We start from the raw sequence: 22,246 nt of genomic DNA, 5'->3' as shown, positions 1-22,246 counted from the left end.
TTAGTATATAGAAAAAATAATACATCACTTATTTTAACAATTATCAATCATTACAAATCACAATAATTATCATAAAATATAAAATAGATATTAAATTTAAATTATTTTTAAAAAATAAAAATTAAATCGAGAATTTACAATAAACTATATATATATATACTCTTATTTTAATTATAAAAATATAATATTTTTATAAATGATTAATTATTTTACTACTAATACATACATCCTTAACATTTCCTTTAAAAACTTACATAAATGCTATATCAAAAATAAAATCATTTAAGTACTTCAATAAGAAATTCCTACTATTTAAAAGTATAGAATAACTCTCTCAAATTCAATTTAACAAATTATGAATTGTGATAATTACAACTAGAGTATTCTATTTCCTACTATTTAAAAGTATAAAATAACTCTCTCAAATTCAATTTAACAAATTTTGAATTGTGATAATTATTTTAATTCTATTTCCTACTATTTAAAAGTATAAAACAACTCTCTCAAATTTAATTTAACAAATTATGAATGATGATGATTACAACAAAATATAATTAAAGTTGTACATTCAGTAGAATGCAAAGATGTATTTCATAACCTGAAACATCATATTACAAGATACACGAAATTTATTATGTATTCATAATATATTGTATTTGAGAAAATAAACATTAAAGAGGCTTAATGCTAATTGGACTTACTTTAAATGTAAAGTAGTATTTGGATCCTCGCACTCATCATTGTTTTCTTTTGATTGAGGCTTCAGATTTCTTTTTTGGAGCTCTTTCAACTTCAAAACCCATTTCAAAATGCAAATCATTAGATATTTGAAGTAGTTTTACAATATATTATACTCTATTTAATATCATAATTTAATCTAATTTTAATTGCATTAAGTGTTCATAATGAATAATCTTTGCATGAATTATTTTTTCTTTTGAAAATAAAATCAATCTCGTGTAAATATAATACAAAAACAACTTGTATGTTTGATAGTTTTTATTAAGTCATACCTTTTGATATAGAATGCCATTCACTTCCATTAGTTTGTTTCCCTATAAAGAAAATACCCACAATTATAAACTCATTATTTAATTCAAACTATCAATACTTAAAAATAATATTGATAGAGAAATAACATAAATTATATAGTGATAGAGAAATAACATAAATTATATTGAATAATAGAAAAAGATGTTATTTATAAAACCTTTCATTTATGTACTCTCTTAAACATAGTCATTACTTTATATTGTTAGTTTGAATAATTAATTATTATTACACTTTACTTAAGTTTACTTAGATTAAATGCATTATTTTATTATTTATCATATAGAAACCTAGAAGTATGCATAGTTAGATGAGTTGTCTTGATGACAACATAGGAGTTTGCATAATCATTTGAGTTGTCATGTAGACAACACAATTTTTCACACTCTAATTAAGCACATGGTGTCTAAAACATCTCTTTATGAGATACACCTATGTAAGCTTATCCTCTCATCATCGCACTAATTTCTATGCTCAATGAAGGATAATCCACTCTTGGTGGACATGTGCTTAGTTGTGAGGCTTATCACTTCGCTAACTCCTAGTCAATCTAGAGGCCTTTATATATAGGAACTTCTAGTGTGTATGTACACATATGATATTCTCATTATTTTTATTATGATCATTCATTATTGGTCCATATTGTGCTAGTGTTTGAGCTTCTTGATCTTGGTGTTATTTTTTCCTAAGGAAAATTCTTACATGGTATTAGAGTTGAGAGAGCTTCTCTTCACATAGCCATTGGAGACCATTTTTGCCTCACCTCTTCAAGGACCATGATTTAGATCTAGATTATCTATAGTTATTGGAGTGTCTAGAGCTAAAGTAGACCTCACTATTGTGTCTGGAGGATCAATTCGGTGAATCTTGACTATAAATTTGCCTACCCTAGGCCATAGTCAAATCTGAGGCAATTTTTTTTTGAAAACCAAAACCCAAAGGCCCAATTTACGAAATTGGTATGGTCTCTTTAAATCTATGCAGTTCATTTTTCAGATTTGAATATTTTTGCATCTCTTCATTTTTTCTTTTTAGATTTTCATTTTATTTTTGAAATTCTATGAAAAAATTACCATTTTAGGCCAGTAAGATAGATTTGGTTTTGTTGGAAAAGATTGGAGCTTGCTGGTGCAAATCAAATATTGGCATCATATTCAGAAGGTTAAAAAACCCCAAATTGACTTTTGTTTCATCAAAATCAGACATCTGAGGTAAAATCTAGAGTCAATTGATTTTTGGAGGTGTGATGGCGGTGGTTCAGAAAAACAATTATAGAGGTGATTTTCAAACAATGATATCTCCCTCACACGGACTCCTTTTCGAAGAATTTTTTTTTTTTGGGATAGAATTTTGTGATCTACACATTGGTGAAGGATGTTTGAGTTCTTTGTTCCTAAAATTTTCAACAAATTGCAAATCCCAATTTTTGCAACTTCAAAGGCTTAGCTTGGGCTCATCTAGACACATATTCATGTTCCATTTTTTTTTAAAGTGAATAATTTTTCATCTACTTTCTAGATTTGCAATCAAATTATAGGCTTGTGTGGAAAGAAATACCAATTTCATAAATAGGTCCTTTTTTGCATTGTATTGCTTTGATTAAACTTCAAAATTGTTGTATATCCAAGATACATTGCTAAGTACCAGATCTAAACTCCAAGAGGAGGTTGTAAACAACAAAATCAAAAGTCCACTTTTGTCCATTTTGACAAGTGGCCTATTGTAAATGCACTACATATAAAGTGCCTAAAGCATTCATTCGGGGGGTTCTTTGATTGAGTGAAAAGGGGGGATGTGTCTTGTGTTCTTGTGTCTCCTTGATATTGTGCTCTTTCCTTTGCATTATGGGTTCTTTTTTGAAGTTAACTCCACATAATTATGCTACATAAAAAGAAAAGACAAAGGAACCATTAGTTGAAAAAAGGGTTACTATATTATGTAACTGGGGCAACAAAGAGACATGATGATGATGTTGACGACTCTTGTAAAGAAGACTGGGCATCAAAACAAGAAATGGCCCTAGGAACCTTGTTAAAGAATATCTCAAATCCTATCAAATATCCCATTAGGAACCTTAATAATCCAATAGAAGTCTTAGATAAACTTGAAGCATTGTATGGGATAGTAGATGAAGATATGGCCAACATCATTGAGGACAATGTTGATGAGTCTCGTAAAGAAGACTGGGCATAAAAACATGAAATGGCCCTAGGAACCTTGTTAAAGAATATCTTAGATCCTATCAAATATCCCACCAGGAACCTTAATAATCCAATAGAAGTTTGAGATAAACGTGAAGCATTGTATGGGATAGTAGATGAAGATATGGCCTACACCATTGAGGACAATCTTCTCAAATTGGATCCTAGGAATTTTGAGACCAACAAAGATTATCTTACCCATGTAGACATATATAGGGCACAACTTAAGGATTGTGGTGAACCCATCAAGGATGGAAAGTTGATCAAACATATGATGACTCATCTTTCTCCTAAATATGCAGCTTTTATTTCTAGTTATAATACTCACAATTTAACGATGGGTAGTGCCTTCACTAAGCCTTCATTCGAGTCATTTCTAGGAATGTTGGTCTTAGAACATGAAAAGTTAGTGAGTATGGGAATTATCTAGTCTTTCAAGACCAAAGCCATGGTAGCTAATCAAGGGAATCAAGGTTTTAAAAATGTCAATTCAAGAAGCAAAAGTAGTGGAAGGCTAAGCCACAAGATGACACACAAAAATCTTCGTCTACGCATCAATCTTACTCTACACAACAATCTTCTTCACAACAAGGCAAGTCTCTTTCCAAAAATAATAAGAAGGGGAACAAGTTCAACAAAAGGGAGAAAAAAACTTCTGCCTATCTTAAGAAGAATGGTCATGATGAACATGAGTGTAAGGATAAGTAGATTGATGAGTTGCTAAACTTAATGAGGAAACATAAAATTGATGTACCAAATGCCTATAAGGATAAGGGATTTTCAACCACTTCAAAAGGTAAGGGACAAGCTTTGGTAGCAAGTACAAACAATTCTGAGGAATGGGTTCTTGATTCAAGAGCAACACATCATATGGTTGCTTCAAGGGATAATTTTTCCTCTTTGAAACCATCACATGTACCTTACATCTATGTGGTAAATACACTCAAGTGAAAGTTGAAGGAAAAGGGAATGTTGAGTTGGACCATGAAGTCTTCAAGGATGTCCTTCATATTCCCAAACTCAGCACCAACCTTCTTTCAATCTACCAAATAACTCACTATGGATGTGGCAACAAAGTGGAATTCCTTCTTGATTTGGTTGTGGTGAAAAATCTAAAGGATGATTCTATGGTGGCAATTGGAAATGATAATCATGAGATAAGACTTCATTATTTTTATCATTTTGTGCCTAAGTCCACTTCCCTTTCCTTGTTGACCCACTCATATTCACAAAGTAAACTATGGCATGAGAGGTTTGGGCATCTCAATTACTGCTACCTTCAACAACTTAGCAATAAGGATATGGTCATAGGTCTATCTCAAGCCAAGTATTTAGAAGGTGTATGTATAGGTTGTGATGCAGGAAAGCATTCTGAAGAGAAGTTTGACAAGGAGAAGTCTTGGAGAGCTATTATTGTTCTTGAATTGGTTCATAGTGATGTAGCTGGTCCATTTCTAGTACCATCATTTGGAAAGGCTTGCTATGTTCTCACCTTCATTGATGACTTTTCACACTACACTAGGGTCTTCTTTCTTGCTCATAAGAGTGAAGTGTTTGATAAGTTTATCACCTTCAAAGCTCACATTGAGAAGCAATTAGGGAAAGCCATCAAGATTCTATGAATAGATAAAGGAAGGGAATATGTGAACTCAAGGCTTATAGATTTTTGTACTCATGAGGATATTGATCTTCAACATTTAGTTACATACACTCCACAACAAAATGGTGTTGTTGAATGGAAGAATAGAAGCCTTAAGGAGATGATCACTTCAATGCTACAACATAAGTCTCTAGATCAAGTTTTTTGGGTAGAAGCCATGTGTTGTACCAATTAAATCCAAAACAAAAGACCTTAGATGGAATTACACCTTTTGTGGCTTGGTGTGGCATAAAACCAAGTGTAAAACACTTTAAAGTTTTTGGTTGTCTAGCATGGGAAAGGATACCTCCACAAAAATGGAAGGCATTGGAACCTAAAAGAAAACCTTGTATATTTGTTGGATATCTTGACCATCTTAAGGCACACAAACTCATGGATCCAGAGACACATGAAATCTTCTTTGAGAAGAGTGTTCACTTTGAAGAAATTTGTCCAAGTTTGGCTCCTTCAACTCCTTCTTCCTCCTTCATGGAAAGTGATGATAGTGACTTGGAAGATGATATTCCTTCAAATTTGACTCATAGGACACCACCTTCGAGGGTCCACAAACAATTAAGGATATTCCTTATTCTTCTTCCACTAGACCTCATTGGGCACAACAAACACTTGATTCAATAGGTTCATTGGTGGGGAATCCTTTAGATACTAGGAGGACAAGGTCACAACATAAATCATTTCCACATGCATATATTTCCATTGCTTCTAATCCATAGTCATTTAAGGAAGCATCAAGGGTTCCTAAATGGGGCAAGGCCATGGAGGAAGAATATAACTCTTTAATGAAAAATAACACTTGGGACTTAGTTCCTCTTCCTAAGGGAAGAAAGTTGGTTCAGTGTAAGTGGATCTATCAGACCAAGTTTGTAGTAGATGGAAGTGTAGATAAGCATAAGGCTAGACTTGTTGCCAAATATTTCTCACAGGTTCTTGGTATTGACTATACTGAGACCTTTGCATCGGTAGCTAAGATGAACTCCATTCATTTGACACTAGCTATTGTTGCAGCTCATGGTTGGGTTGTACATCAGATGGATGTGAAGAGTGCATTCTTGAATGGTGATCTTCTTGAAGAGATTTATATGGGGTAGCCACATGGGTTCATATAGGATAATACTTTGGTTTGCAAATTGAAAAAGTCTATCTCTGGCCTTAAGCAGGCTCCTCAATCTTGGTCTGCCAAGATGGATTCCTTTCTTCTCTTAGTAGGATTCACACAATGTCATTCATATTCAAATGTCTACATTCTTCAGAGGGATGACTCACACTTGATACTCATGATTTATGTCGATGACTTGATCATTACAAGAAATACTTCATCCATCATTGCCAGTGTCAAGACTTCTTTGTTGGACAAATTTTCTATGACAAAATTGGGATTACTTCATTATTTCCTTGGTATTGAGATCACACAGTCTTTAGTGGGGATCACACTTTCTCAACCCAAGTATGCTCTTGATTTACTTGCTTGATTTTGCATAAGTGACTACAAGCCTACACCTACTCCATTTCTTTCAGGTGTTAAGTTAGAGGCCAAGTGTTCCACTCCACTTATTGATGCTACATTTTACAAATAGTTGGTTGGGAGTCTCATCTACTTGACACATACACACCCTAACATAACTTTTGCAGTTGGCATGGTTTCTTGCTTCATGCAAGAGCCACATGAGCTTCATTGGAAGGCCACCAAATACATCTTGCACTACATACAAGGTACACATACACATGGGATACACTAAGGAGCAGGTACTATACTTCGGTTGGTTTGTTATATAGACTCAGACTCTGCAAGGGATCTTGATTCTCATAAGTCTACTTCAAGTTACATGTTTCATCTTGGTTCTAGCCCTATCTGTTGGTAGAGTAAGAAGCAAAATACTATTTCTCTTTCTTCAACTAAGGCTGAGTTTCGAGGAGATTTCATTGCAGCTATTGAAGCTATTTGTTTACAACATATTTTGAAGGAGTTTGAATTTAAAATACCTAAACCTATAGTTATTCATTGTGATAATCAGAGTGCTATTGAGATCTCAAAACATCCAATTCAGCATCAGCAAACCAAACACATTGAGGTTCATATGCACTATATCAAAGAGATGATACATGAGCAGGTCATTGCATTGCAGTATTGTCCTACAATAGAGAAAGTTACAAATATATTCACCAAACCCTTCACTGAGGTCAAGTATCTTCATTTGTGAGATCTCTTTAGGGTGCAAGATATTTTAGAAAGGGGAGTCCCTTGAATTCTCTCTTTTTTCTTATGGGAGAGATCTTTTAATTACATAAGGTCTTCTTCCTTCTCATACTTCTTTATTGTCCTTTTCTTTCTTTTTGGAGGAGGATTTTTCCCATGAGGTTTTCCCTCTTTCTCCATTTTCAGAGAGATTGCATTGCATTTGTACATGGGTATCTAACATGGCCTAGTAGACGGGATCCATTATGCATTTTCATCATAGTTTTTGTGAGATTAAGTGCATTCCCCTAAGTTGCACCTAAGGTGGGGCATTAGTGTAAATAAATAATTATTATTACACTTTACTTAAGTTTACTTATGTTAAATGCATTATTTTATTATTTATCATATGGACACCTAGAAGTATGCATAGTTAGATGAGTTGTCTTGATGACAACACATGAGTTTACATAATCATCTGAGTTGTCATGTAGACAACACAGTTGTTTGCACTCTAATTAAATGCATGGTGTCTACAACATCTCTTTATGAGATAAACCTATGTAAGCTTATCCTCTCATCATCACACTAACTTCTATGCTCAATGGAGGATAATCAACTCTTGGTGGACATGTGCTTAGTTGTGAGGTTTATCACTTTGTTGACTCCTAGAAAGACTAGAGGCCTTTATATATAGGCACTTCTAGTGTGTATGTACACATATGATATTCTCATTATTCTTATTCTAATCATCCATTATTGGTCCATATTGTGCTAGTGTTTGAGCTTCTTGATCTTGGTGTTATTTTGCCCTAAGGTGAATTCTTACATATATGCATAGTAAATTCAATGTTAAATTTTATTACAATCTTTTTAAAATTAAAAATATAATTTATCAAATTTTATTTTTCATGAATATATAAATGCACTAATAGTTTTGATTGTTCTTCTAAAATACTTGATAATAAAAATGAAATATTGAAAATAATATTTTACAAACATATTCCAATCTAGTTGTAGGTTTGAGCAAAATGAGAAAATGATATGATGTTTTCATTGATGTCAACATGGGTTTTTTGTCATTGGTGGCTGGTTATTACAAATGATCTTGAGTTTTCATAAACTGGTGCTGAGATATATGCTTTGGGCTACTTCTATATTGAAAATCTATTTGTGTGATTTGGGTATATTGTTAAGCAATGCTCAGAACCTAGTTTATGATTTCTTGCTTCAGGTATCAATTCAAAAGAATTGGTATTCACCATTTTGTGTAGTGTTTGGAAGATATTCTCATAAGAAATGCATGCTCCATATTTCTTTTCTTGATGGTTTATGGCATTCTGGATTTGCAATTGAGCTTTAATATTTGTTACTTTGTTTAATTTAGTAGAAATAATTTATATTTTGTTTTAGACGCATGTGTTCAAAGTTTTATGATATTTACTCTAGGTTTTGCTGACCTCAAGTGTTTACATCTTCACATAAAAATATTTGATGAATTTAAATTGAAAAGTGATGTGTATGTTTTATATTTTTCTCCTAGTTAACACATGGTGTTGTCCACTTTTTGTTCCTTTCCAACAATGAAATTATTAAGTTCCCACCTAATTTGAATTATGTTTGGTAAAGATTTTTAGTCATGAATGGATGATCTTGCAAGTGTGAGGATGGTCTAAATAAATCATAAATTATTGATGGAGTGTGTAGGATGATCATTTGTGAAACAAAATCTATGTCCTTAGTTGTATGCATGGATATGTATAAGTTTGAAGTGTTGTTATGTGCAATGTGGAATTTCGTGTTGTAGCTACCGAAGACCATAACCATAATCAACCAAAAATGGTCATCTAAACCATATGCCCCCATTTTGTAAATCTATTTTATGCTTGATCGAATCTACATGTAATTAATGTTTGATCAAGTCATCATTTTATTATTTGATTATACCTTATGTTTTGGTCACCTTATCCTAAGTATTTTATATAATTAGAAGAGCTTGTTCCATTTTAATTAAATATACCCCCATTATCCTATGTATGCATATGAAAAAAAAATCTTCTAATTTAAAAATAAAAGAAAAACACATTTTTGTCTACACTATGAATGCAAACTTTCCAACGAAATGAAATCTCTTTTTCTCCTCCACACATATTTTGCCTCTCAAACATATCCATTGATTTCACCTCTTGAGATTCTTTTCCACCAAATTCAACATGAGGATTATTCACCATCATTTATTTTTCCTCTTAATATCTATCATCCATTTCTCTTTAAAAGGATGCTATCTTCTCATTCTCTCTAGCTCATGTTCATGTTAGTGTTATGTTTCCATTTTGTCTACTTGCATTCTTGAGTACTTGAGCAATTATCTTGCACTTGCATACTAGTTTAGTATTTCTTTTACTTGTATTTAGATTAGAAAATATAGCTTAACTAGGGAATCTTTGTTAGATTAGCTTCTTTTACTTACATTTTCATGTAGCTTAGTTCTTGCACTCTCATCAAGTAGTTATCTTTGTATTTCATTTTCATTTGAATATTCCATTCTATAATGCACCTTTCAAGTGTGTACTCTATTGGTTCATTTAAGAGTCACAATCTATACTACTTTGATTCTTCCACATCATAGATATGAAACTCTAAGTCATCATTCAAGGTTCCTAATCCATTGGATACCTTGGATAGAATTTCTTAGACAAGTGTATGTCACATTTTACACATTTTTTTTTTTTGTGCACCATGGGGATGGATTCTAGGGTTTAGCTCCATTTCCTTTTTTCTTGCATTTTGTTGTTGTAAGTTCATCTCTACTTTCTTTTTTGTAGGAATATTGTATGATATTTCATACAACTGATAGGTAATCCTTACTATTTTATGGACTATTGCCTAAGATATTTGTGAAGTATAGTCTACCTTCTAGAAGAATATCATCTTCATTTAACATGCTCTATTGTGTGGGCCTAAAGTATCACTTGGCTTCTTTGTAGTGTATCATATGACTTTCTGTCAGTATGTAAAGTGTCTCCCATAACTATTTTCTTGTATAGTTATATTCTAGTGGTCTAGTTTGCAGATGTTTCCTTAAATTTCAAGTTTTTTGATCTTCTAACATCTCCTAATAAGTAGTCTTGCAAGGTTTTTCTTTAATTTTCATATCTTTGATGTCCTAACTTATGGCTTTATAGGGACTTGGTTGTTAAAGGGTATTTCATACAAAAGGGGCTACTAACTTGTGGTTTTGTAGGGCTACCATAAAGAAAAAAAGAAAAAGAAAAAATATTATATTGTGCATTTATCATTGATCTTTTTGCATTAGGTTTTCATTTCATAGGCACCTAATAACTCATTAGTAAGGATCATATTGGTGGTAGGAGATTATGCTCTTGTCTTTATAGGGAATTTAGAAATCTTGACCCAGTAGTGTGATCAAGAGAGTGAGTGGAGAGGTCACTCTTTAGTAAATTTGATTAATCTTAGCTTGGTTTTTTTGCAAGAAGCAGTTAGAGTTGGAGATTATGCTCTTTGCCTCTTTTAGGTGAATCAAAACTCTTGACCTCCTCTTGTTATCCATTTTTTTGGATCTCTTAGTGATATCATTTACCTTTAGAGGGATTTCTATTGGTGGAAAGATACCAATAGGAATGACCAAAGTGGGAACAAGAAAATATAACTAATTTGACCCACTATAATCACAAAGCACTAGACAAAGGTGAAAACCTTGGGGGACATAGTATCTTTGTTCATACTAGTAAGGACACGCATGGGATTGAGACCATGGAAAAATTACTAGTTTGGAATTCTCTTGTGGGTGTGAGGCCTCTATTCCATATCAAATGCAAGAGGGATACTATGAATGGAATCCTTACTAGACACCTAGATCTAGAAGCCACCCTTATTTAGTCACTCAATATCTTGGTGCAAGGATTGATCCAAGTGGACTACCTAGATCACCTCAATATTTGACTCACCATATTTGTTCTATTAGATGTGGATAACCACTCTATGACAAAGCCAATATATATTATGGGCAACCACTTTGTGTGGGGAAAGAGAGCATCAAGTTGTGGGACAAGGTAATAAGTAATGAGTCGTGACCCTTTTGTAGAATATTCTTGGCATGTCTTTGATTCATTCTTAGACCCATATAAATCTACTGAAACTACACATACAATAGTTTCTTAGGTCTTTTCTCATTGGCTTTTACAAGTATATATCAGAAAAGTTGTTTTGTCCCTTGTTTGATTGTTTGAAGAATATTGTTTATGTCAAAATTGGAAAAAATGATCTTCAAATTAATCATTTTAAGTCAAAATTAGGTCCTTGTTGTCTTAGTGTCATCTACAAAAGTGAGAAAAATCATACAAAATTTTGAAGTGTCGACTAGATATTGCAAGGTGTGTCACCCACCTTTACTATGACTCTTTGTCTGCTTAATTTTTAGTGTGCCATCTGTTACTAAAGTATCATTTGACTTCTTTGTGGAGTGCCACTTTTCCTATTAAACTATCATCTAGACTACTGTGAAATTTTTTTCATATTCTCATCTTAAGTATGTGCCCATCTTGGAAGCTTGTCTTGACTAGTTAAGGTTATTGTATGTGACTTTTCTTGGTTCCTTGGTCTGAAACTAGTAAGATGGAGTTTTTTTTTCAACTAAGATCACTTAGATGCCTTGATTATACTCTTGATTAGTGGAATTTCTCACTTGTCCAAACAATATTTTCATATTTTTTCTTGTTTTTTTATCTCTTTTATCTTGTCTCAGCTTTGCTTGATCCATAAGTGTCATACATAGGGTATTTACCTATAGCTTGGGACCTTGTGGTAAGTTTTTCTATGCTAAATTTTTTTCTCTTTTACTGCTTGGACAAGTGGCATTTTTACTTGTCTTGTTTGGACATCAAGTGTCTTGAGTTGTCTATTAGCTCCTTACATTCTCTCTCATGCTAGCAACTACTAGGCATGTAGGAAAAGAACCACAAGTTATCCTTGATAAATCCCCTAAAGAAACGTATGAAACTTAATTTGAACCTCTTAATGACTTCAGTAGTAACTTTGAGACACTTATTTGATCTCCTAGATCAGAAATTGGTCTCTCTTACACAATGTCTAGAGAGGAGAGATAGGAAATTCACTATCTCTTCATGCAAAATGAAAGACACAGAAAAATGGACTTAGTCAATGTAGCCTTCATGGAAGAGCCATCACAATGTATGACCGAGAAAATTGATGCAAATGTGTTTAGAAATGATGGATAGTTCATTGCATATTATTTGCAATTTGGGTAAGAGGTAGGTATGGAAATCTATTGAGGTTGTCATTTATGGAAACATATCATCCATATTAAATCAACATGTTATGAAAACAAGCTTTGGTTTGAAGAGTCAGAAAATTGTCTAAGTGTTGAAAAAGATAATTGTTAACAAAGGTACCTTTTTGGTTTGTGGAGTTCATAGACAGTGAATTGGCATGTGCAGACTTGAGGGAAGCTAGAACAAAATATACAAATATTATGCATGAGAGCACATGTCACTATATACAATAGAGACAAAGTTATTAATGTTTTATCAGTTGCAGTCTTGTATAGACAAAACATAGTAGAGGCAAGAGAATTATCAATTGTATTAAGGAATTATTTTGTTTACTAGATAATTACTTAACTAATTTGGAATGACATCCTAGATGTTAACCCTAACTTAGCAAAAGTCAAAATGATAGAATAACTTGTTATAAAGGACCAATTTTTGGATGCAAAGTTGTATGATATCTTTGGACATTGATATACACTTACTTTGTGATGCAAACTATATGATAGAGTATAGATATGACAATATATGCTAAGTTATGTACAGAGAGCTACAAAGGACAAATCATATATTGTAGATATCAGCATTATCAAAAGGCTTATGCATATATTCCTTTTGTGTACATAATATATCATTATAATTGTATGTATGGGCAATGAGCTCATCTTGTATACATTTTGTAATTATAATAACAATTCCTAATAGGGTTGAGGATTCTAACAAGGCCTATTCCTCTAACAAGGATTGAGACAATATACAAATGTAATAGACTCTTAACAGGGCCAATATCTTTCACAAGATACTTTTGATCAGTGGATCATTTTGTGGGTACCATCTCCACCAAGGTTTTCCCTTGGCTAGGGTTTCCCTAGTTAAAAAATAATGATGTTAAGAGTTGCATTATGCTATTTCTATGTTTACTTTTCAATTTAACCACATGTGCATGTTTTAAGGTTGTAAATGATATCTATAGTTGGGCAAAAGTTTGTGAAATATTGATTCACCCCCCTCGGTCCTCTTAGTATTTCTTGTTTCTAATAATTGGTATTAGAGAATAGCTACTTAGAGAATTTTTAACAACTTGAGTAAGATCACTATCGATGTAGATTATTTGCATAAGATTATAGAAGAAGTTCTAGAGGAACTTGATGTGATCACTGAAGAAAGATATAGTTTGAAGAACAGATACAAAGAGGCAAATGATTATATTCAAAAGTTTAAAAAGGAGATTGAATTTATCAATTCCCAAAAGAAAAAATAAAATTATTAGATCAGAGAAAGTGATGCAATTTCTAAGCTGAAGAACAAAAATTATTTCTTGAAGCATGAACTTGAGATTACCAATCTTAAGATGAGCTTGATGGAAGATGAGAAGAAAAATCAATCAGATTTGAGATTTGATAATGCAGAAATGAAATCCAAACTTACAAAGGTGGTATCTGAACATGAGTCCAAAAATTTAGAATATGCAAAACTTGAGAAGTATATTTCTATTGTGAAAGGAGAGATTACACATAAAAAAGAAAAATCTTGAAAAGTTGTATTCAAGCACCGAGAAACTTGATGAGAAGATCATGGCTCAAAGACCTACTTTTGATAAGACTAGTCTTGGTTACTATGAAGATGAAAAATCTAAGAGATATAATATTACTAAGGAACCAATTATTCTAATTCAACTGCCTGAACAACCAGAAAAAGATCTAAACAAGGAAGAGCCTAATCAATCTGAAGAAGTACCTAAAAAATGTAAACTACCTAAAGGATTAAGAAGATAATTCACTAGAAAAAAAATTGCATGCAATAAAGTTGGTCACATGAAGAAGGATTGTACAAGTAAGTATACTAACACTATTTTTGGTTATTGTTATAATTGTTATGCATATGGACATAGAGCTAGTGAATGTAAAGGACCTAGATTTAATAATAATATGTATCAAGGTACTAACCCTATAGCTAGTAGAACTATTCTAGTGCAACTAATGTCATAAGAAATAGAATCATGTGTTATAAGTGCAACAACTTTGGACATATTGCTAGAGATTTCAGATTATAGATAAGTCAGTCAAAACCTAGATATGAAAACAATGTGATAACATGTCTCTCGATTCGTAACAACATGGGACATAAAACAATATTTTGTAGGATGAACAACATGAGAATGCCAAACAACATGAGACAACAAAATCCAAGGACAAGTAACTTGAGAAGGAATGTAAGCAACAATGTTAGAAGGAATGAAAATAACAATGACAAAAAAAAGGAGAAAATGAAAGAACATATTGAGAACTTCGATGAAATATTTGTTAAAGCTAAAACTCCAACAAGAACACAAATTTGGCAGAGCTGAAGATATGTGACACACTTGAAAACAAGTCAAAGATAGTAATAGTTGCTAACAAACCCATATCAATCTAAGCTATTTACTCATTAACATTAAAAGGAGAAATAACATTAGAAAATCATTTACCCATTATATGATTAAATCAAGGCTTGTGAAGTTAGGACAAGCTTTAAATGGATAAAAGGAGGCTACAGTTAAGTGCACATGTATTTTTGAATTCATATGTGAGTGCATAAGAAAAAATAAATTCTTTGGTCAGAGGAAACAAGTTTTTCATCAATAAGAACTTGCATAATTAATGCAAAATTGAATTGAATTGCATATTATGATTAGAATCGATGGAAAAAACACCATCTGATCACACAAAAAGTAGAAGATCCTTGAAGAGAAAATTTGAGAATGAATTACAATCAGTTTGGAAGATTAGATAAAGAATTTAAGTTTTTTTTACACAAGAAGCCCTAATTTACAAATTTAAAGGTGATTAGGTTTATAAGAAATTAAGAAATGGAAGCATCTGTGTTACATAATGTTGTGGAGGTTCCAAGAATTAAACTAAAACTAAACCCTATACCACCTATTAAGGACCCTAACACTACATTTTCCCAAATTCTTGACAAGGTTATATATTTAGAAGATGTTAGAAGTTACACAAAGTGAAAATTATAAACTACAAGGTAGATTAACATATCTGATGAATTTAATAAATTATATAAATAGGACATGGCATTCAAAGAAGGATTTGAACATCTAGGTCATAATGACATTGTAAAATATATATTTTATTATGGGTTTGACAACAAAAATTAGACTAAGATAATTCTATGTAAAATCCATGATGATACGTTTTGGATAGGTGATAGAGTGATAGACATTTCAATAGAATTATTTCATGAGGCAACTGGTTTTAGAAATCAAGGATCTATCCCACTTAATGAGAAGAATGTTAAGAAGATTGTCATTGAAAACACAAAATCAATGTACAATGGGAGAGGAATAGTCATAAGTCAAATTAAATAGGATGATGTGAGGTTTGTGAGTAAGATTATTGCAACTCAATTATGTTCTAGTTGTTAAAATGGGGTTTTCGTTGTACCAAAAGACTAATGCATCAATCCCCAATACAACCACTCAACTTATAGTACATAGGAGGCAATTAAGCCCTTGTCTCAAATCCCAAGGGTAGTGCTAAATAAATTTCCAACAATCTCCCCCTCATCGTTACCCAAGGGTCTAAGGATTTAAACTTTTGACCAACCTTTGATACCACTTGTTAGATTGGGGTTGTCATTGCACCAAAAGACCAATCTATCAATGCCCAATACAACCACTCAGCTTATAGTACACAAGAGGCGATTAAGCCCTTGTCATGAATCCCAAGGGGAGTGCTAAATAAATTTCCATTACTAGTTTTAGAGATGATGAATTGGCAATTGGATTTATTCATTTATCTTACAAGTTATTTGTTGAGAAAGCTCAAGTGAATTTATGTGAAATTATGAGAATTCAATTGATTGAGAACTTTGAGAGAAGAAGAAAAACAAGAAATGAATAATTTCAATTTTTGTCATTGATCACATACATATTTTTCCATCTTTTAAAATATTTCCATGCATGCCTATAACTAATTGGTGTAGTGAGAAGTGCACTATGGAGAAAATAATAGATTTGTATAGAAGGCACCCTATGAATAAAGTGGATGATATCCTAATACTCATTTTGAAAAAAAAATAGTCAACGATGAAATTGAGATCAAGGATTCCAAAATTAGTAGTTGAGAAGTATAAGGATGAGTTACGTTTTATGATTGACATTGATTCTACCTACATGGAGATAATCACTCCTAGAGTGATATTATTGGTAATGGGCTAGCATCCCTCGCAGGGTTCATGACATGGCTTAAATACCTCATGTGGTTCTATAAGAGTATTAGTTGTACCAAGCATTAATAGGTTGATCTTTTTTTGTAACGACAACCCTAGCCTTTCTAACAATCGATATCGGATCTTGGTCATAGGTTTGAATCTGGTAGCCCACAACGAGTGACACTAGGAGGGGGATTGTTGGAAATGGGCTAGTGTCCCTCATAGGGTTCGTGGCATGGCTTAACCGCTTCGTATGGTTTTATAAGAGTATTGGTTGTATCAGGCATTAACAAGGTGATCTTTTGGTGTAACGATAATCCTAGCCTTTATAACAGATATATGTTGACCCACTTGGCTATAAGGTTATTGAGGAAGTGATTGAAGCATATGGAAAAAATATTCTAAGTGCAGACGTAGACCTTATAAATATTAGATTTGGTAGCTATGAATAAAGCATGAAGTTGGCATATCAAACAAAGCTTGAGAAGTCAGCAAAAAAGAAAGTTAATAGTGAAATGAGAATGATCTTAAAGAAAACTAAGATGACACCACAAGAGTTTTTTGATGTTAAGGAAATTATAATTGAGATGCATCATATTAGACAAAAGGATTCCTTATTTGTTCCACCATTATTAGTTGAAGGCACTAGTAGTGAAGCAACTGCAATACAATTTCAAAAGCACAAATGTTATTTTGGATGAGCCTATGGAAGAAGAAGATGTCAGTGTAACACATGTTCCATTATCTACACATTCCAACACAAAGAGATCATTGAGGTTAGTTGAGGTAAAACAAGAACAACTTGATTCCCCTAAGTCTAAAAGAGTCAAAGAAATGGCTATTGGACTAGGCAAGAGACTAGAAATTAATAATATCCTATGAAGGGAGGAAAATGAGAGGTTAGATAACTCCACCTAATTCCCAAGAACAAAAATCACCACCACAACAACAAGAATAGGGAGAAGGAAGCATTAAGAAGAACATAACTTGGAAAGCAAGAATATAGAATCTGAATGATTCTATATTAAATGAATTGAAATCTTAAGAACCTCAAAAAGTACTATGACAAATACACTATATGTGAGCAAAGGAATTTGGATGCGGTAGTAATTCAATACGTGATCAAATTCAAGAAACCCCTACTTACAATACACGGATAATTACACAAAGAAATTTATGATAGACCGAATGAAACAAAATTAAAGACCAAGAAAGAGTAAGAGAATCAAAAGAGATCAAGAAATTCTCGAGAAGATGATAGAAAAAAGTAAAGTTTGATAAATGTTTAGATTAATGAGAGTTATCTTGATAAGAAAGCAGCTAAGGTATTAGAAGAATAAGTTAATCTTTTCAAAACTTTGGTAGAAGTTTCTATAGTAAAGGCCCAAGCTGAACATGATGCAAATCTTTTTAGAAAAGTATCCAAAAATGTCAAAGATAATTTGAAAAACTTAGACACATGCTTTAAAGAGTTAAGAAGGTGTGTTTATGAAGGAAAAGAATTCTATGACAAATGTTCTTTGTCACATGATTACATTCAGACCTACACCATAAAGATCAAAGAGAAAGAAGGTGAATTGAAGAATGTGATAAGTCACATAAGGAATGCAGATGCTCAAGTCATTGACTTGGAGTAGAGAATCAATAAGATTTTTGGTGAGACCAGATTATTGGAGGAAACCAAGGAGTTGATATTGTAAAGATTATCTTTATTAGGAGAACATTTATCATTGAAGATAGATCTAGTGCAGAAGTAGCTTGATGATTTCTTGAAGACCAAAGTATCATAAGAAAATTTTTCTTATCCATACTTTCAAGTTATTGAATTGACATCTTATGGATTGAGCACACTTATAATTGTATATGATTCAACTAAAGATGCATGAAATAAAGGTTTGATCAGCTTGAAGAGTAGTTTTATGATTGTATCACATTTCTAACCAATTCATTAGTACAGTGAAGGTAAAAATCAAAATTTTGACTTGTAAGTAGTTTTTGACTTGCCTTTGTCATTAATATCAAAGGAGGAGTGTATTATAAGAAAATTGTATATGTTGAGGGATAAGGTATAAAATTTGGAGGAAAGATGCCTCACTAAATGCTATCTTTTGAAGTTGTGTATATAAAGCATAGATTTTACATCATTATGTCAAATAAAATTGTGTAAGGAAATATATAAGAAGTACTAGAATTATAATTCTGTATTTGCCCCTTTAGCAAATAGAAGAAAGGGATATTTCTTACCGAAATTTGTTTACTTCTATTTTTTCCTAATAGTTTTACTAATCCAATCAATTAATCTTAAATGACTCTTGGAAGATAATGCGTCTTATTGTTGTTTCATCATAGGTGGTTATAAAATTTACCCTTAACCTTTAGACATTAGGCATTCCTATTGTTATTATATTTTTTGTATTAATCCTTCTATGCATCATCTTCCTTCAATATCATAGAAACAATCAATGAATTCTAGTACCAAATATTTTCCTCACAATGAAAATTTTAACTATGGCACAACTTTTCATCAAATGGATCTTTGATATAAAATATTATCATCTCTCAGTTGTGAGTTATAAATATTTCATTAGCTTAAATTTAAAGATATTGAAACTTTCATTCATATTTAATCCATAAGAAACCTTTCAATAACTCATTATTTGAGCTTATAAATATTATATAGTATGAGCAAATTGATCAAGAAACTATATTTATTCCAAATTTTATACCACATTATATGAACCCCTTAGTTAGAGTAAATAATTATTTATTCTATTTACTTAAGCTTACTTAGGTTAATACATTTATTTAATATTTAGTAGTTAATTGTTGTAGTGATGAGTTGTTGACAACATGGGAGTTTGTTCCCTTCTAGCATGTTCCACCTTTTTGTGGATGCTTAGTTGTCAACCTTATCCTCTACCACTTTCCAGCTTGTTTCTACAAGCTTCCATGAGGCCTTTATATTCGAGCTCTCTCATTGTATTTTCTCAACTCATTTTTCATTGTAAATACAATTTTTTCTTTTGCAATATGTTCTCTCTCATGTTCATTTAGGGTTTTTCCAAGCTCCACCTCTTCCTTCTTGGTTTCCCTTTGATAGGTTATTTGCATGCAGGTGATCTTGGTGAGCTATGGAGTTGGATTTCATCAACTCCTACATGGTATCATAGCCTCCTTTCTACTTCTTGCTTGAAGGATTTTTGAAGCCATGATTCAGAGACACAAACCCTAGTTTGTTTGTGCATTTTTCTTCAATCCGGGGGAAGAGCATTTTTTCAGAGTACTTTGAGCCTAAACAGATGCTTCCATTGGATCTAGAAGATCATTTAAAATCAAGATTCATATAAAAATTTTCAATTTTGGTGACAGGGCTCTGGGAGGCAAAAAAATTAAGTTGTAGGGCTAGCCATATGGTCATACATACATTTTCAATGTAGAAAAATAAAAAATAAAAAATTGCAAGCTACTCCACCACAACCACCGTGGGGCCGCCTGCCCACCACCAGTGCCTCACCAAATGCTAGCACGCTACCCTTTCAATACCGCAACCTAGCCTCAGTCTATGCTCTGGCTGAGCTCCACCACTTCTAGCGGCACCTCCCCAATCACCAACAATGTTTCCTGCTATCATCGCCTCCACTCCTATTTGCTACTCCTCCACTGACTACGCAACTCATCTGCAACGCTCGCCACTTGTTCACTCGCTTGGACACAGTTAGCAGTCCTTTCTACTATTTGGAGGTATTTTGCAGCACAATCAACATGTTTAGTGGTGACACATGGCACTTTTCTACGTGGACCCTACCGTGTCACCCGCCACCTTGCCCACTTGCCACATGGCATCCACATGGTACTACCATGTGGCATGCCATGTAGCCTATTTTTGTTGTGACAGCCCCTAGGCTGTCAATTGTTTCTAGTAAAATGCTAACATCAACATGACATCATCCTGCATTAGTACCCCTGCTAGGCTCTCTAGGGTCATTCTCACCTACTTGCAATTTTGTGGCCATAACTTGAGCATACAGAGGTATTTTTATGATCTGAAAGAAGTACCAAAAAGCTAGTTCTGAGATGAAGACATTATATTTTCAAGTTTTGATGTAGTTTAGTTGCTCATTTTTGTAGTTGAAGTTTGAAGTTCTTTTTTTTGACTCCGGCATGTATATCTTTTGCATCCCATGTCTGTTTTTTGAAAATGTTATATTTTTGGAAAGATGGTTTTGTCATCTTTTCAGAAATGTGGTCTTTTTTCTTTTGCTCTATGGTGGATATCTTGGGTGTGATAGGTCCGAGGATCATTTTCTTGGAATGGGATCCTTTGTTTTGGGTTGTACTATGCTTTGTATCAGCTTGTTTTCTTTTTTTATCATTATAGCTATCATTTGTAAGCATTTTTATGTATACACATTGAGACAAAGTGCCACTCTTGTATTCTGAGGGTCACGAACATTGTTTTGAGATAGTTGTACTTGCACTATTTTTATAAAGCACCATGGGGGGATAGTTGTTGCCATTTTTGTGCCCTCTTCCTTTGTCAAGTGAATGTCCCTTTCACAAAATTAGCCCCATGCAACATCAATGTGACCGTGTCTTTATAAGTGTTTGTACCTCTTCCTCTCTCGTCATTCTTGGTTCTATCTACAGAGGATTTTGGCCCACCTTCTCAGTTGCCTGTCATCTCACCCCATCTATATTAAGGGGGGGTTATGCTATTTCTCTAATGCATCCTTGGTTCGATGGTTCGATAGTGTGAGCTATGTATTTAGTGGTTGATCCTACATACAAGGTGATTTCAGTGGCTAGCTACCTATGCATTTTGGTGAGATGGATCATCTACCATATAGACATGCTCGGTTTGTGCCTTCTTCTTCTATGGAGGTTCTTCAGATCAGAAGTTTCTTTTTTATGGTAGATTTTTTGGCTTCTTCATGCATCAGTGATGCTCTTCGTGTTCTCTCTTTGTTCTTACTTTATGGGACATTCCACTAGTTTGAGGCTTCTTCAGTCCATCACTTGGTTCTTACCTCTTTTCGGGGGAGGGTTTTTCCCATGTGGTTTTCTCTCTTTCCTTATTTTTAGAGGTTACATTTCTTTGCATTATACATGGGTACCTAACATCGGGACCCATTATACATTTCATCTTAGTTTTGTGAGCTTAAGGCATTCCGCTAAGTTGCACTTAAAAGGGGGTGTTAGAGTAAATAATTAATTATTTATTATTTATTCTATTTACTTAAGCTTACTTAGGTTAACGCATTTATTTAATATTTAGTAGTTAATTGTTGTAGTGATTAGTTGTTGACAACACGGGAGTTTTTTCCCTTCTAGCATGTTCCACCTTTTTGTGGATGCTTAGTTGTCAACCTTATCTTCTACCACTATCCAACTTGTTCTACAAGCTTCCATGAGGCCTTTATATTCAGGCTCTCTCATTGTATTTTCTCAACTCATTTTTCATTGTAAATACAATTTCTTGTTTTGCAATATATTCTCTCTCATGTTTGTTTAGGGTTTTTCCAAGCTCCACCTCTTCCTTCTTGGTTTCCCTTTGACAGGTTATTTGCATGCACGTAATCTTGGTGAGCTATGGAGTTGGATTTCATCAACTCCTACACACTTTAATCTAGTTTTTTTCCTTTTTTTGTTT

General features: G+C 33.0%; 1 protein-coding gene across 1 annotated transcript in view; it reads right to left on the bottom strand.

The window, feature by feature from the left end:
• Positions 1–321: 321 nt before the first annotated feature.
• LOC149533946 (MADS-box protein AGL24-like) overlaps positions 322–22,246 on the bottom strand; it is a 126,719-nt gene continuing 104,794 nt past the window's right edge. Inside the window, exons 6-8 of the mRNA XM_089804701.1 lie at positions 1,014–1,055; positions 702–790; positions 322–598 (exon numbers count right to left, since the gene is read on the bottom strand). Of these exons, the coding sequence (XP_089660827.1) occupies positions 592–598; positions 702–790; positions 1,014–1,055 (138 nt within the window). The 3' untranslated portion in view covers positions 322–591. The remainder of the gene's footprint in view (positions 599–701; positions 791–1,013; positions 1,056–22,246) is intronic.

Source organism: Cupressus sempervirens, chromosome 10 (assembly GCF_028749045.1).
Source record: "Cupressus sempervirens isolate cs-2001-9-10 chromosome 10, ASM2874904v1, whole genome shotgun sequence".
Lineage (NCBI taxonomy): Eukaryota > Viridiplantae > Streptophyta > Pinopsida > Cupressales > Cupressaceae > Cupressus > Cupressus sempervirens.
Note: the sequence above shows the minus strand (reverse complement) of the source record. Positions and strands in the feature narration are given on the sequence as shown.